This window comes from Cucurbita pepo, chromosome 20, assembly GCF_057944985.1.
Source record: "Cucurbita pepo subsp. pepo isolate OVF chromosome 20, ASM5794498v1, whole genome shotgun sequence".
Lineage (NCBI taxonomy): Eukaryota > Viridiplantae > Streptophyta > Magnoliopsida > Cucurbitales > Cucurbitaceae > Cucurbita > Cucurbita pepo.
This window is the reverse complement of record NC_141817.1, coordinates 5652222-5667066: the sequence shown is the minus strand read 5'-3', so window position 1 is coordinate 5667066 and position 14845 is coordinate 5652222. Positions and strand designations below refer to the sequence as shown.

Genomic DNA, 14845 nt, shown 5'->3' with positions numbered 1-14845 from the left:
AAATTTTCGAGACAAAATCGATAAGTCAGATCGAATGTCCTAACTACATTCGTTGGATATCGCACGGATCCATCAATATTGTGAAAGAAGAATTGACATTAGAGGGGACAAATCCAGTGAGTCGCATCCTTAAATCTATCTTTTTCGTCAATGGTGTACATTCGGTTGCAATTTTTAGATCAGTCTTGAAAGACATTAGGTTTTAGATTAGAAAATTAAGTGACAAGTATTAATATGTATTCTAGGAATTCACACTTAATATCAAATTATCTAACTATTTATCTCCATTTCTTAACTGTTCCACCGTACTTAGCTCTACGAAAAATGTCGCTAATCCTAGAAAAATTAAATATCAAAAGTAGCTAAATGTTCTAGGAGTTTACTCTACAAGAACTTATAAAAATTGGCCAAAATTCGTGGTAAATAAGGGCAAAAAAACGACAAAAATCGCAAAAGAGAGAAGATAAAAACAAAACTTTGTGTCCATAAATGCTCTGTTTCGTGTTTTCAAGTCCTAAAATATTTGTTGCTCGCGAGTTGAGCTTGGTCGAGTTGAGATACTTTCTTAGACCTAACTCAGCTATTTGGATCATAAACTTATTCAACCCCAACAACCCTTGTTAAACAATTAAATCTTTTGATTTTTATGTTTAGAATGATATCTAAGAAGAAGAATGGATACGAAGCTTTTTGGAAATGGCAAATGGTGCCCCATGTTGAAGCTTTGGACCGGAATTTGAAACTTGGATCCGGCAACTGATTCCCTTGACATTCCTCTGCATCACTGTGATATGGCTACATTACCAACTTGTCATGAATTGCTTCTAGGAGTGAAATTTGTCCGCACAAATCAACACGGTTCCTTTTAGCATTTCTTTTTTCCCTTACTCAGATGTCCCCTAAGATGTAACCTCGTACCTAGAATTTGGACCGGGATTTGTAATCCAAATTTGGCACCCGATGGCCCCCACAAATCCCTTTGCATCTTCAATGATATGGTCATATTATTTACTTGTTTTGAATTGCCTCTAACAATGAAAAGTAATTCAAAAGTTAGGCATGTTTAGTTTGGAGCAATCTTATGTTAGGGGACCTCTTGAAATTTTCTTAATAATCATTTGTGTAAAGACAAAGTACCGCTAAAAATATTTCATCGAGTTTGAAATTTCTTCCTACCCTCCACCCATAAAATTTTTCTAACATTGAAATCAATGTATACTCGAAGTCCATCTTGTAATAGAAACTTCATTTGTACAAGGCTCCCATTAATTCGTGGCCGTAAATTATGTTTCCTTCCAGAAAAAGTACTTCGTTGGATTTGGCCAATGCCTGGTTTCTTTGAGATTCAACTGTTCGTAGGCGAGTGAGAGAGATATTGCAACACAACCATTAATGAACAACTTAGCGAAACAATAAACAACGTTTAGTTATCAATTACGTTTGGATTAAGAGAGGGAGATGGAACCATAACTTCGGTTGGTTCCATCCCAACTTGATTTCTATTCTTCAATTGGCATTATTAAATACATAAAGGTTCCAAATCTAAAACGAAATATCATTGTCTCTCACTAGTTTTCAAGCAATATACATAAAAAAAGAAAAGAAAGCAAGGGCATCATGAGTACGATCCAATCGAGTTTCTTGATTGCTACAATCTTGATGCTATTATTGTTAGATTTTACCGTCGATGCTCAATCTAGTGCCGATGTTGTTTTTCCTTTGAAAAGATATGGTAACATAGTGCCTGGTACTGACATCACAAAGGTAAATATACAGTATGAACATCAATATTATCACTAGTTGAGTTGATCAATTGTTTGCTAATTTTTGTTACTTGTGTCATGTAGGCTTTAGCAAATGCATGGAAGGATGCATGCACGTCCAATCGTTCTAGTGCGATTGTTATTCCGGGAGGGATATTTAAAGTAAAGGAAGGGATATTTAAAGGACCTTGTACTAGCCCAATTGACTTTCAACTTGGAGGAACATTGCAGGCACCAAAAAGCCTTCAGGGAGATAATTGGATTACTTTTGAACATATTGATAGATTGACATTATCGGGTGAAGGAGTTTTTGATGGCCAAGGAAAGGCAGCTTGGAAAAAGAATGATTGCCATAAACGCATAAATTGTGCCCAACTCCCCATTGTAAGCAATATGCCTTCCGCTTTCCTTCTCAATCTCGTGCATCTTGTTGTTTTTAGATGTCTTCTCTAATCTTCTAATATTTATAATTTGGTACACTGTTCTTCATTTTCTAGAGGATAATCTTTTAACAAAATAAAAAATGAAAGAACAAAAATCAGGTAAAGAAGTGAAATTGTTTTCGATTTTATTGGGTTCTGTTAAAATTTTTGGCTTCATTACTTACGCTCACATAATATTATTTGATTATACAAAATGTTTAGAGTCTGAGGTTCAACTTCATCACCAATTCAATCGTGAAGAGAATAACGTCACTTGATAGCAAGAACTTCCATATCAACGTCCTCGGCTGCAACAACCTCACATTCCATAATATCAATATAACTGCACCAGAAAACAGTCCCAACACTGATGGAATACACATCGGTCGATCAAATAGGATCGCAATCACAATGTCCAAAATTGCAACAGGAGATGATTGCATTTCTCTTGGAGATGGAAGCAAACAAATTAACATCACCAACGTGACATGTGGGCCAGGACATGGCATAAGCATCGGAAGTCTTGGAAGATACACTAACGAAGAGCCCGTTGAAGGTGTCAACGTAAAGAACTGCACGATGATTAACACCACTAATGGTGTCAGGATCAAAACGTGGCCAGCTTCTGCTGCTAGCGGCACCGCCACCGATATGCAGTTTTTGGACATTATAATGGTCAATGTTAGCAACCCTATTCTAATAGACCAAGAGTATTGTCCGTGGAATCAGTGCAATCGGAAGGTATTGATCGCATTCTCAAAGCTTTGATTGATTTTGCCACTATTATAACTTTCACAAATAAACCACTTACACAAATTTGTTGTCTCATTTTGATTTTCAGATTCCTTCGAAAATTAAGATTAGTAAAGTGAGCTTCAAGAACATTAGAGGAAGTTGTGCAACTCCAGTGGCAATCAAACTTATTTGCAGCCGTCACTTACCATGTGACGAAGTAAAAGTCGGTGACATTGACCTCACTTACAATGGAATAAAAGGTCCTATTACATCTCAATGCACGAATGTGAGACCCATCATTTCAGGAAAACAGAACCCTAAAATCTGTTCATCTCCTTATGTTGTCCCATGAATTGTTGATTGCCATAGTACTTCAAACTAACCGATAACCTTAATTAAAAGAAGACAGCTCTATCCATTTTAATTTCTCTGTCTTTTGAGTTTCTTTTGTTGTACTTTTCGAAATATATATGATGGTTAAATGTTTGAAGGAAGTCTTGTGTCCTGAACAATGTAACGTTTTTAGTACCTCGACGTTATAAAATAAAATGATTTTGCTCTTGTTTTTTCGTTTCAGATTTGAATTCTGAATAAGACAATGTAAGGGTAAGGACTATTATTAAAAAGACCAGTTACTTAAAAAAACAAAACAAAACAAAACAAAACAAAATCTTTAACCATAAAAAATATCTAACTCCCCTCTCTATTGGTAACCCTAAACAAATCATTTACCATTAGAAATTTTCGAGACAAAATCGATAAGTCAGATCGAATGTCCTAACTACATTCGTTGGATATCGCACGGATCCATCAATATTGTGAAAGAAGAATTGACATTAGAGGGGACAAATCCAGTGAGTCGCATCCTTAAATCTATCTTTTTCGTCAATGGTGTACATTCGGTTGCAATTTTTAGATCAGTCTTGAAAGACATTAGGTTTTAGATTAGAAAATTAAGTGACAAGTATTAATATGTATTCTAGGAATTCACACTTAATATCAAATTATCTAACTATTTATCTCCATTTCTTAACTGTTCCACCGTACTTAGCTCTACGAAAAATGTCGCTAATCCTAGAAAAATTAAATATCAAAAGTAGCTAAATGTTCTAGGAGTTTACTCTACAAGAACTTATAAAAATTGGCCAAAATTCGTGGTAAATAAGGGCAAAAAAACGACAAAAATCGCAAAAGAGAGAAGATAAAAACAAAACTTTGTGTCCATAAATGCTCTGTTTCGTGTTTTCAAGTCCTAAAATATTTGTTGCTCGCGAGTTGAGCTTGGTCGAGTTGAGATACTTTCTTAGACCTAACTCAGTTATTTGGATCATAAACTTATTCAACCCCAACAACCCTTGTTAAACAATTAAATCTTTTGATTTTTATGTTTAGAATGATATCTAAGAAGAAGAATGGATACGAAGCTTTTTGGAAATGGCAAATGGTGCCCCATGTTGAAGCTTTGGACCGGAATTTGAAACTTGGATCCGGCAACTGATTCCCTTGACATTCCTCTGCATCACTGTGATATGGCTACATTACCAACTTGTCATGAATTGCTTCTTTGAGTGAAATTTGTCCGCACAAATCAACACGGTTCCTTTTAGCATTTTTTTTTCCTTACTCAGATGTCCCCTAAGATGTAACCTCGTACCTAGAATTTTGACTGGGATTTGTAATCCAAATTTGGCACCAGATGGCCCCCACAAATCCCTTTGCATCTTCAATGATATGGCAATATTATTTACTTGTTTTGAATTGCCTCTAATAATGAAAAGTAATTCAAAAGTTAGGCATGTTTAGTTTGGAGCAATCTTATGTTAGGGGACCTCTTGAAATTTTCTTAATAATCATTTGTGTAAAGACAAAGTACCGCTAAAAATATTTCATCGAGTTTGAAATTTCTTCCTACCCTCCACCCATAAAATTTTTCTAACATTGAAATCAATGTATACTCGAAGTCCATCTTGTAATAGAAACTTCATTTGTACAAGGCTCCCATTAATTCGTGGCCGTAAATTATGTTTCCTTCCAGAAAAAGTACTTCGTTGGATTTGGCCAATGCCTGGTTTCTTTGAGATTCAACTGTTCGTAGGCGAGTGAGAGAGATATTGCAACACAACCATTAATGAACAACTTAGCGAAACAATAAACAACGTTTAGTTATCAATTACGTTTGGATTAAGAGAGGGAGATGGAACCATAACTTCGGTTGGTTCCATCCCAACTTGATTTCTATTCTTCAATTGGCATTATTAAATACATAAAGGTTCCAAATCTAAAACGAAATATCATTGTCTCTCACTAGTTTTCAAGCAATATACATAAAAAAAGAAAAGAAAGCAAGGGCATCATGAGTACGATCCAATCGAGTTTCTTGATTGCTACAATCTTGATGCTATTATTGTTAGATTTTACCGTCGATGCTCAATCTAGTGCCGATGTTGTTTTTCCTTTGAAAAGATATGGTAACATAGTGCCTGGTACTGACATCACGAAGGTAAATATACAGTATGAACATCAATATTATCACTAGTTGAGTTGATCAATTGTTTGCTAATTTTTGTTACTTGTGTCATGTAGGCTTTAGCAAATGCATGGAAGGATGCATGCACGTCCAATCGTTCTAGTGCGATTGTTATTCCGGGAGGGATATTTAAAGTAAAGGAAGGGATATTTAAAGGACCTTGTACTAGCCCAATTGACTTTCAACTTGGAGGAACATTGCAGGCACCAAAAAGCCTTCAGGGAGATAATTGGATTACTTTTGAACATATTGATAGATTGACATTATCGGGTGAAGGAGTTTTTGATGGCCAAGGAAAGGCAGCTTGGAAAAAGAATGATTGCCATAAACGCATAAATTGTGCCCAACTCCCCATTGTAAGCAATATGCCTTCCGCTTTCCTTCTCAATCTCGTGCATCTTGTTGTTTTTAGATGTCTTCTCTAATCTTCTAATATTTATAATTTGGTACACTGTTCTTCATTTTCTAGAGGATAATCTTTTAACAAAATAAAAAATGAAAGAACAAAAATCAGGTAAAGAAGTGAAATTGTTTTCGATTTTATTGGGTTCTGTTAAAATTTTTGGCTTCATTACTTACGCTCACATAATATTATTTGATTATACAAAATGTTTAGAGTCTGAGGTTCAACTTCATCACCAATTCAATCGTGAAGAGAATAACGTCACTTGATAGCAAGAACTTCCATATCAACGTCCTCGGCTGCAACAACCTCACATTCCATAATATCAATATAACTGCACCAGAAAACAGTCCCAACACTGATGGAATACACATCGGTCGATCAAATAGGATCGCAATCACAATGTCCAAAATTGCAACAGGAGATGATTGCATTTCTCTTGGAGATGGAAGCAAACAAATTAACATCACCAACGTGACATGTGGGCCAGGACATGGCATAAGCATCGGAAGTCTTGGAAGATACACTAACGAAGAACCCGTTGAAGGTGTCAACGTAAAGAACTGCACGATGATTAACACCACTAATGGTGTCAGGATCAAAACGTGGCCAGCTTCTGCTGCTAGCGGCACCGCCACCGATATGCAGTTTTTGGACATTATAATGGTCAATGTTAGCAACCCTATTCTAATAGACCAAGAGTATTGTCCGTGGAATCAGTGCAATCGGAAGGTATTGATCGCATTCTCAAAGCTTTGATTGATTTTGCCACTATTATAACTTTCACAAATAAACCACTTACACAAATTTGTTGTCTCATTTTGATTTTCAGATTCCTTCGAAAATTAAGATTAGTAAAGTGAGCTTCAAGAACATTAGAGGAAGTTGTGCAACTCCAGTGGCAATCAAACTTATTTGCAGCCGTCACTTACCATGTGACGAAGTAAAAGTCGGTGACATTGACCTCACTTACAATGGAATAAAAGGTCCTATTACATCTCAATGCACGAATGTGAGACCCATCATTTCAGGAAAACAGAACCCTAAAATCTGTTCATCTCCTTATGTTGTCCCATGAATTGTTGATTGCCATAGTACTTCAAACTAACCGATAACCTTAATTAAAAGAAGACAGCTCTATCCATTTTAATTTCTCTGTCTTTTGAGTTTCTTTTGTTGTACTTTTCGAAATATATATGATGGTTAAATGTTTGAAGGAAGTCTTGTGTCCTGAACAATGTAACGTTTTTAGTACCTCGACGTTATAAAATAAAATGATTTTGCTCTTGTTTTTTCGTTTCAGATTTGAATTCTGAATAAGACAATGTAAGGGTAAGGACTATTATTAAAAAGACCAGTTACTTAAAAAAACAAAACAAAACAAAACAAAACAAAATCTTTAACCATAAAAAATATCTAACTCCCCTCTCTATTGGTAACCCTAAACAAATCATTTACCAATTAGAAATTTTCGAGACAAAATCGATAAGTCAGATCGAATGTCCTAACTACATTCGTTGGATATCGCACGGATCCATCAATATTGTGAAAGAAGAATTGACATTAGAGGGGACAAATCCAGTGAGTCGCATCCTTAAATCTATCTTTTTCGTCAATGGTGTACATTCGGTTGCAATTTTTAGATCAGTCTTGAAAGACATTAGGTTTTAGATTAGAAAATTAAGTGACAAGTATTAATATGTATTCTAGGAATTCACACTTAATATCAAATTATCTAACTATTTATCTCCATTTCTTAACTGTTCCACCGTACTTAGCTCTACGAAAAATGTCGCTAATCCTAGAAAAATTAAATATCAAAAGTAGCTAAATGTTCTAGGAGTTTACTCTACAAGAACTTATAAAAATTGGCCAAAATTCGTGGTAAATAAGGGCAAAAAAACGACAAAAATCGCAAAAGAGAGAAGATAAAAACAAAACTTTGTGTCCATAAATGCTCTGTTTCGTGTTTTCAAGTCCTAAAATATTTGTTGCTCGCGAGTTGAGCTTGGTCGAGTTGAGATACTTTCTTAGACCTAACTCAGTTATTTGGATCATAAACTTATTCAACCCCAACAACCCTTGTTAAACAATTAAATCTTTTGATTTTTATGTTTAGAATGATATCTAAGAAGAAGAATGGATACGAAGCTTTTTGGAAATGGCAAATGGTGCCCCATGTTGAAGCTTTGGACCGGAATTTGAAACTTGGATCCGGCAACTGATTCCCTTGACATTCCTCTGCATCACTGTGATATGGCTACATTACCAACTTGTCATGAATTGCTTCTAGGAGTGAAATTTGTCCGCACAAATCAACACGGTTCCTTTTAGCATTTTTTTTTTCCCTTACTCAGATGTCCCCTAAGATGTAACCTCGTACCTAGAATTTGGACCGGGATTTGTAATCCAAATTTGGCACCCGATGGCCCCCACAAATCCCTTTGCATCTTCAATGATATGGTCATATTATTTACTTGTTTTGAATTGCCTCTAACAATGAAAAGTAATTCAAAAGTTAGGCATGTTTAGTTTGGAGCAATCTTATGTTAGGGGACCTCTTGAAATTTTCTTAATAATCATTTGTGTAAAGACAAAGTACCGCTAAAAATATTTCATCGAGTTTGAAATTTCTTCCTACCCTCCACCCATAAAATTTTTCTAACATTGAAATCAATGTATACTCGAAGTCCATCTTGTAATAGAAACTTCATTTGTACAAGGCTCCCATTAATTCGTGGCCGTAAATTATGTTTCCTTCCAGAAAAAGTACTTCGTTGGATTTGGCCAATGCCTGGTTTCTTTGAGATTCAACTGTTCGTAGGCGAGTGAGAGAGATATTGCAACACAACCATTAATGAACAACTTAGCGAAACAATAAACAACGTTTAGTTATCAATTACGTTTGGATTAAGAGAGGGAGATGGAACCATAACTTCGGTTGGTTCCATCCCAACTTGATTTCTATTCTTCAATTGGCATTATTAAATACATAAAGGTTCCAAATCTAAAACGAAATATCATTGTCTCTCACTAGTTTTCAAGCAATATACATAAAAAAAGAAAAGAAAGCAAGGGCATCATGAGTACGATCCAATCGAGTTTCTTGATTGCTACAATCTTGATGCTATTATTGTTAGATTTTACCGTCGATGCTCAATCTAGTGCCGATGTTGTTTTTCCTTTGAAAAGATATGGTAACATAGTGCCTGGTACTGACATCACGAAGGTAAATATACAGTATGAACATCAATATTATCACTAGTTGAGTTGATCAATTGTTTGCTAATTTTTGTTACTTGTGTCATGTAGGCTTTAGCAAATGCATGGAAGGATGCATGCACGTCCAATCGTTCTAGTGCGATTGTTATTCCGGGAGGGATATTTAAAGTAAAGGAAGGGATATTTAAAGGACCTTGTACTAGCCCAATTGACTTTCAACTTGGAGGAACATTGCAGGCACCAAAAAGCCTTCAGGGAGATAATTGGATTACTTTTGAACATATTGATAGATTGACATTATCGGGTGAAGGAGTTTTTGATGGCCAAGGAAAGGCAGCTTGGAAAAAGAATGATTGCCATAAACGCATAAATTGTGCCCAACTCCCCATTGTAAGCAATATGCCTTCCGCTTTCCTTCTCAATCTCGTGCATCTTGTTGTTTTTAGATGTCTTCTCTAATCTTCTAATATTTATAATTTGGTACACTGTTCTTCATTTTCTAGAGGATAATCTTTTAACAAAATAAAAAATGAAAGAACAAAAATCAGGTAAAGAAGTGAAATTGTTTTCGATTTTATTGGGTTCTGTTAAAATTTTTGGCTTCATTACTTACGCTCACATAATATTATTTGATTATACAAAATGTTTAGAGTCTGAGGTTCAACTTCATCACCAATTCAATCGTGAAGAGAATAACGTCACTTGATAGCAAGAACTTCCATATCAACGTCCTCGGCTGCAACAACCTCACATTCCATAATATCAATATAACTGCACCAGAAAACAGTCCCAACACTGATGGAATACACATCGGTCGATCAAATAGGATCGCAATCACAATGTCCAAAATTGCAACAGGAGATGATTGCATTTCTCTTGGAGATGGAAGCAAACAAATTAACATCACCAACGTGACATGTGGGCCAGGACATGGCATAAGCATCGGAAGTCTTGGAAGATACACTAACGAAGAACCCGTTGAAGGTGTCAACGTAAAGAACTGCACGATGATTAACACCACTAATGGTGTCAGGATCAAAACGTGGCCAGCTTCTGCTGCTAGCGGCACCGCCACCGATATGCAGTTTTTGGACATTATAATGGTCAATGTTAGCAACCCTATTCTAATAGACCAAGAGTATTGTCCGTGGAATCAGTGCAATCGGAAGGTATTGATCGCATTCTCAAAGCTTTGATTGATTTTGCCACTATTATAACTTTCACAAATAAACCACTTACACAAATTTGTTGTCTCATTTTGATTTTCAGATTCCTTCGAAAATTAAGATTAGTAAAGTGAGCTTCAAGAACATTAGAGGAAGTTGTGCAACTCCAGTGGCAATCAAACTTATTTGCAGCCGTCACTTACCATGTGACGAAGTAAAAGTCGGTGACATTGACCTCACTTACAATGGAATAAAAGGTCCTATTACATCTCAATGCACGAATGTGAGACCCATCATTTCAGGAAAACAGAACCCTAAAATCTGTTCATCTCCTTATGTTGTCCCATGAATTGTTGATTGCCATAGTACTTCAAACTAACCGATAACCTTAATTAAAAGAAGACAGCTCTATCCATTTTAATTTCTCTGTCTTTTGAGTTTCTTTTGTTGTACTTTTCGAAATATATATGATGGTTAAATGTTTGAAGGAAGTCTTGTGTCCTGAACAATGTAACGTTTTTAGTACCTCGACGTTATAAAATAAAATGATTTTGCTCTTGTTTTTTCGTTTCAGATTTGAATTCTGAATAAGACAATGTAAGGGTAAGGACTATTATTAAAAAGACCAGTTACTTAAAAAAACAAAACAAAACAAAACAAAACAAAATCTTTAACCATAAAAAATATCTAACTCCCCTCTCTATTGGTAACCCTAAACAAATCATTTACCAATTAGAAATTTTCGAGACAAAATCGATAAGTCAGATCGAATGTCCTAACTACATTCGTTGGATATCGCACGGATCCATCAATATTGTGAAAGAAGAATTGACATTAGAGGGGACAAATCCAGTGAGTCGCATCCTTAAATCTATCTTTTTCGTCAATGGTGTACATTCGGTTGCAATTTTTAGATCAGTCTTGAAAGACATTAGGTTTTAGATTAGAAAATTAAGTGACAAGTATTAATATGTATTCTAGGAATTCACACTTAATATCAAATTATCTAACTATTTATCTCCATTTCTTAACTGTTCCACCGTACTTAGCTCTACGAAAAATGTCGCTAATCCTAGAAAAATTAAATATCAAAAGTAGCTAAATGTTCTAGGAGTTTACTCTACAAGAACTTATAAAAATTGGCCAAAATTCGTGGTAAATAAGGGCAAAAAAACGACAAAAATCGCAAAAGAGAGAAGATAAAAACAAAACTTTGTGTCCATAAATGCTCTGTTTCGTGTTTTCAAGTCCTAAAATATTTGTTGCTCGCGAGTTGAGCTTGGTCGAGTTGAGATACTTTCTTAGACCTAACTCAGTTATTTGGATCATAAACTTATTCAACCCCAACAACCCTTGTTAAACAATTAAATCTTTTGATTTTTATGTTTAGAATGATATCTAAGAAGAAGAATGGATACGAAGCTTTTTGGAAATGGCAAATGGTGCCCCATGTTGAAGCTTTGGACCGGAATTTGAAACTTGGATCCGGCAACTGATTCCCTTGACATTCCTCTGCATCACTGTGATATGGCTACATTACCAACTTGTCATGAATTGCTTCTAGGAGTGAAATTTGTCCGCACAAATCAACACGGTTCCTTTTAGCATTTTTTTTTTCCCTTACTCAGATGTCCCCTAAGATGTAACCTCGTACCTAGAATTTGGACCGGGATTTGTAATCCAAATTTGGCACCCGATGGCCCCCACAAATCCCTTTGCATCTTCAATGATATGGTCATATTATTTACTTGTTTTGAATTGCCTCTAACAATGAAAAGTAATTCAAAAGTTAGGCATGTTTAGTTTGGAGCAATCTTATGTTAGGGGACCTCTTGAAATTTTCTTAATAATCATTTGTGTAAAGACAAAGTACCGCTAAAAATATTTCATCGAGTTTGAAATTTCTTCCTACCCTCCACCCATAAAATTTTTCTAACATTGAAATCAATGTATACTCGAAGTCCATCTTGTAATAGAAACTTCATTTGTACAAGGCTCCCATTAATTCGTGGCCGTAAATTATGTTTCCTTCCAGAAAAAGTACTTCGTTGGATTTGGCCAATGCCTGGTTTCTTTGAGATTCAACTGTTCGTAGGCGAGTGAGAGAGATATTGCAACACAACCATTAATGAACAACTTAGCGAAACAATAAACAACGTTTAGTTATCAATTACGTTTGGATTAAGAGAGGGAGATGGAACCATAACTTCGGTTGGTTCCATCCCAACTTGATTTCTATTCTTCAATTGGCATTATTAAATACATAAAGGTTCCAAATCTAAAACGAAATATCATTGTCTCTCACTAGTTTTCAAGCAATATACATAAAAAAAGAAAAGAAAGCAAGGGCATCATGAGTACGATCCAATCGAGTTTCTTGATTGCTACAATCTTGATGCTATTATTGTTAGATTTTACCGTCGATGCTCAATCTAGTGCCGATGTTGTTTTTCCTTTGAAAAGATATGGTAACATAGTGCCTGGTACTGACATCACGAAGGTAAATATACAGTATGAACATCAATATTATCACTAGTTGAGTTGATCAATTGTTTGCTAATTTTTGTTACTTGTGTCATGTAGGCTTTAGCAAATGCATGGAAGGATGCATGCACGTCCAATCGTTCTAGTGCGATTGTTATTCCGGGAGGGATATTTAAAGTAAAGGAAGGGATATTTAAAGGACCTTGTACTAGCCCAATTGACTTTCAACTTGGAGGAACATTGCAGGCACCAAAAAGCCTTCAGGGAGATAATTGGATTACTTTTGAACATATTGATAGATTGACATTATCGGGTGAAGGAGTTTTTGATGGCCAAGGAAAGGCAGCTTGGAAAAAGAATGATTGCCATAAACGCATAAATTGTGCCCAACTCCCCATTGTAAGCAATATGCCTTCCGCTTTCCTTCTCAATCTCGTGCATCTTGTTGTTTTTAGATGTCTTCTCTAATCTTCTAATATTTATAATTTGGTACACTGTTCTTCATTTTCTAGAGGATAATCTTTTAACAAAATAAAAAATGAAAGAACAAAAATCAGGTAAAGAAGTGAAATTGTTTTCGATTTTATTGGGTTCTGTTAAAATTTTTGGCTTCATTACTTACGCTCACATAATATTATTTGATTATACAAAATGTTTAGAGTCTGAGGTTCAACTTCATCACCAATTCAATCGTGAAGAGAATAACGTCACTTGATAGCAAGAACTTCCATATCAACGTCCTCGGCTGCAACAACCTCACATTCCATAATATCAATATAACTGCACCAGAAAACAGTCCCAACACTGATGGAATACACATCGGTCGATCAAATAGGATCGCAATCACAATGTCCAAAATTGCAACAGGAGATGATTGCATTTCTCTTGGAGATGGAAGCAAACAAATTAACATCACCAACGTGACATGTGGGCCAGGACATGGCATAAGCATCGGAAGTCTTGGAAGATACACTAACGAAGAGCCCGTTGAAGGTGTCAACGTAAAGAACTGCACGATGATTAACACCACTAATGGTGTCAGGATCAAAACGTGGCCAGCTTCTGCTGCTAGCGGCACCGCCACCGATATGCAGTTTTTGGACATTATAATGGTCAATGTTAGCAACCCTATTCTAATAGACCAAGAGTATTGTCCGTGGAATCAGTGCAATCGGAAGGTATTGATCGCATTCTCAAAGCTTTGATTGATTTTGCCACTATTATAACTTTCACAAATAAACCACTTACACAAATTTGTTGTCTCATTTTGATTTTCAGATTCCTTCGAAAATTAAGATTAGTAAAGTGAGCTTCAAGAACATTAGAGGAAGTTGTGCAACTCCAGTGGCAATCAAACTTATTTGCAGCCGTCACTTACCATGTGACGAAGTAAAAGTCGGTGACATTGACCTCACTTACAATGGAATAAAAGGTCCTATTACATCTCAATGCACGAATGTGAGACCCATCATTTCAGGAAAACAGAACCCTAAAATCTGTTCATCTCCTTATGTTGTCCCATGAATTGTTGATTGCCATAGTACTTCAAACTAACCGATAACCTTAATTAAAAGAAGACAGCTCTATCCATTTTAATTTCTCTGTCTTTTGAGTTTCTTTTGTTGTACTTTTCGAAATATATATGATGGTTAAATGTTTGAAGGAAGTCTTGTGTCCTGAACAATGTAACGTTTTTAGTACCTCGACGTTATAAAATAAAATGATTTTGCTCTTGTTTTTTCGTTTCAGATTTGAATTCTGAATAAGACAATGTAAGGGTAAGGACTATTATTAAAAAGACCAGTTACTTAAAAAAACAAAACAAAACAAAACAAAACAAAATCTTTAACCATAAAAAATATCTAACTCCCCTCTCTATTGGTAACCCTAAACAAATCATTTACCATTAGAAATTTTCGAGACAAAATCGATAAGTCAGATCGAATGTCCTAACTACATTCGTTGGATATCGCACGGATCCATCAATATTGTGAAAGAAGAATTGACATTAGAGGGGACAAATCCAGTGAGTCGCATCCTTAAATCTATCTTTTTCGTCAATGGTGTACATTCGGTTGCAATTTTTAGATCAGTCTTGAAAGACATTAGGTTTTAGATTAGAA

General features: G+C 35.5%; 4 protein-coding genes across 4 annotated transcripts; all 4 read left to right on the top strand.

Annotated features, from left to right (window-relative positions):
- Positions 1-655: 655 nt before the first annotated feature.
- On the top strand, positions 656-3316 carry LOC147786433 (exopolygalacturonase-like). The gene is made up of 5 exons (XM_087120779.1): positions 656-752; positions 1676-1764; positions 1848-2147; positions 2408-2926; positions 3027-3316. Exons 1-5 carry the CDS (start codon positions 656-658, stop codon positions 3270-3272), a joined length of 1251 nt encoding a protein of 416 aa, XP_086976905.1. The 3' UTR covers positions 3273-3316.
- Positions 3317-4313: 997 nt separating this feature from the next.
- On the top strand, positions 4314-6972 carry LOC147786432 (exopolygalacturonase-like). The gene is made up of 5 exons (XM_087120778.1): positions 4314-4410; positions 5332-5420; positions 5504-5803; positions 6064-6582; positions 6683-6972. The coding sequence occupies exons 1-5, from the start codon at positions 4314-4316 to the stop codon at positions 6926-6928; spliced, it is 1251 nt and encodes a 416-aa protein (XP_086976904.1). The 3' UTR covers positions 6929-6972.
- A 998-nt stretch (positions 6973-7970) lies between these two features.
- Positions 7971-10631, top strand: LOC147786431 (exopolygalacturonase-like). The gene is made up of 5 exons (XM_087120777.1): positions 7971-8067; positions 8991-9079; positions 9163-9462; positions 9723-10241; positions 10342-10631. The coding sequence occupies exons 1-5, from the start codon at positions 7971-7973 to the stop codon at positions 10585-10587; spliced, it is 1251 nt and encodes a 416-aa protein (XP_086976903.1). The 3' UTR covers positions 10588-10631.
- A 998-nt stretch (positions 10632-11629) lies between these two features.
- On the top strand, positions 11630-14290 carry LOC147786430 (exopolygalacturonase-like). Its single transcript, XM_087120776.1, has 5 exons — positions 11630-11726; positions 12650-12738; positions 12822-13121; positions 13382-13900; positions 14001-14290. Exons 1-5 carry the CDS (start codon positions 11630-11632, stop codon positions 14244-14246), a joined length of 1251 nt encoding a protein of 416 aa, XP_086976902.1. The 3' UTR covers positions 14247-14290.
- The last annotated feature ends 555 nt before the right edge of the window (positions 14291-14845 follow it).

Bases quoted from the DNA above. Each gene is read 5' to 3' on its own strand.
- LOC147786433 (XM_087120779.1), top strand. From the start codon at position 656: ATGATATCTAAGAAGAAGAATGGATACGAAGCTTTTTGGAAATGGCAA. The intron at 1,765-1,847 runs GTAAATATACAG...TGTGTCATGTAG, and splicing joins CTGGTACTGACATCACAAAG to GCTTTAGCAAATGCATGGAA. The intron at 2,927-3,026 runs GTATTGATCGCA...TTTGATTTTCAG, and splicing joins GGAATCAGTGCAATCGGAAG to ATTCCTTCGAAAATTAAGAT.
- LOC147786430 (XM_087120776.1), top strand. From the start codon at position 11,630: ATGATATCTAAGAAGAAGAATGGATACGAAGCTTTTTGGAAATGGCAA. The intron at 13,122-13,381 runs GTAAGCAATATG...CAAAATGTTTAG, and splicing joins ATTGTGCCCAACTCCCCATT to AGTCTGAGGTTCAACTTCAT. The intron at 13,901-14,000 runs GTATTGATCGCA...TTTGATTTTCAG, and splicing joins GGAATCAGTGCAATCGGAAG to ATTCCTTCGAAAATTAAGAT.
- LOC147786431 (XM_087120777.1), top strand. From the start codon at position 7,971: ATGATATCTAAGAAGAAGAATGGATACGAAGCTTTTTGGAAATGGCAA. The intron at 9,463-9,722 runs GTAAGCAATATG...CAAAATGTTTAG, and splicing joins ATTGTGCCCAACTCCCCATT to AGTCTGAGGTTCAACTTCAT. The intron at 10,242-10,341 runs GTATTGATCGCA...TTTGATTTTCAG, and splicing joins GGAATCAGTGCAATCGGAAG to ATTCCTTCGAAAATTAAGAT.
- LOC147786432 (XM_087120778.1), top strand. From the start codon at position 4,314: ATGATATCTAAGAAGAAGAATGGATACGAAGCTTTTTGGAAATGGCAA. The intron at 4,411-5,331 runs GCAACTGATTCC...TATTATTGTTAG, and splicing joins GAATTTGAAACTTGGATCCG to ATTTTACCGTCGATGCTCAA. The intron at 5,421-5,503 runs GTAAATATACAG...TGTGTCATGTAG, and splicing joins CTGGTACTGACATCACGAAG to GCTTTAGCAAATGCATGGAA.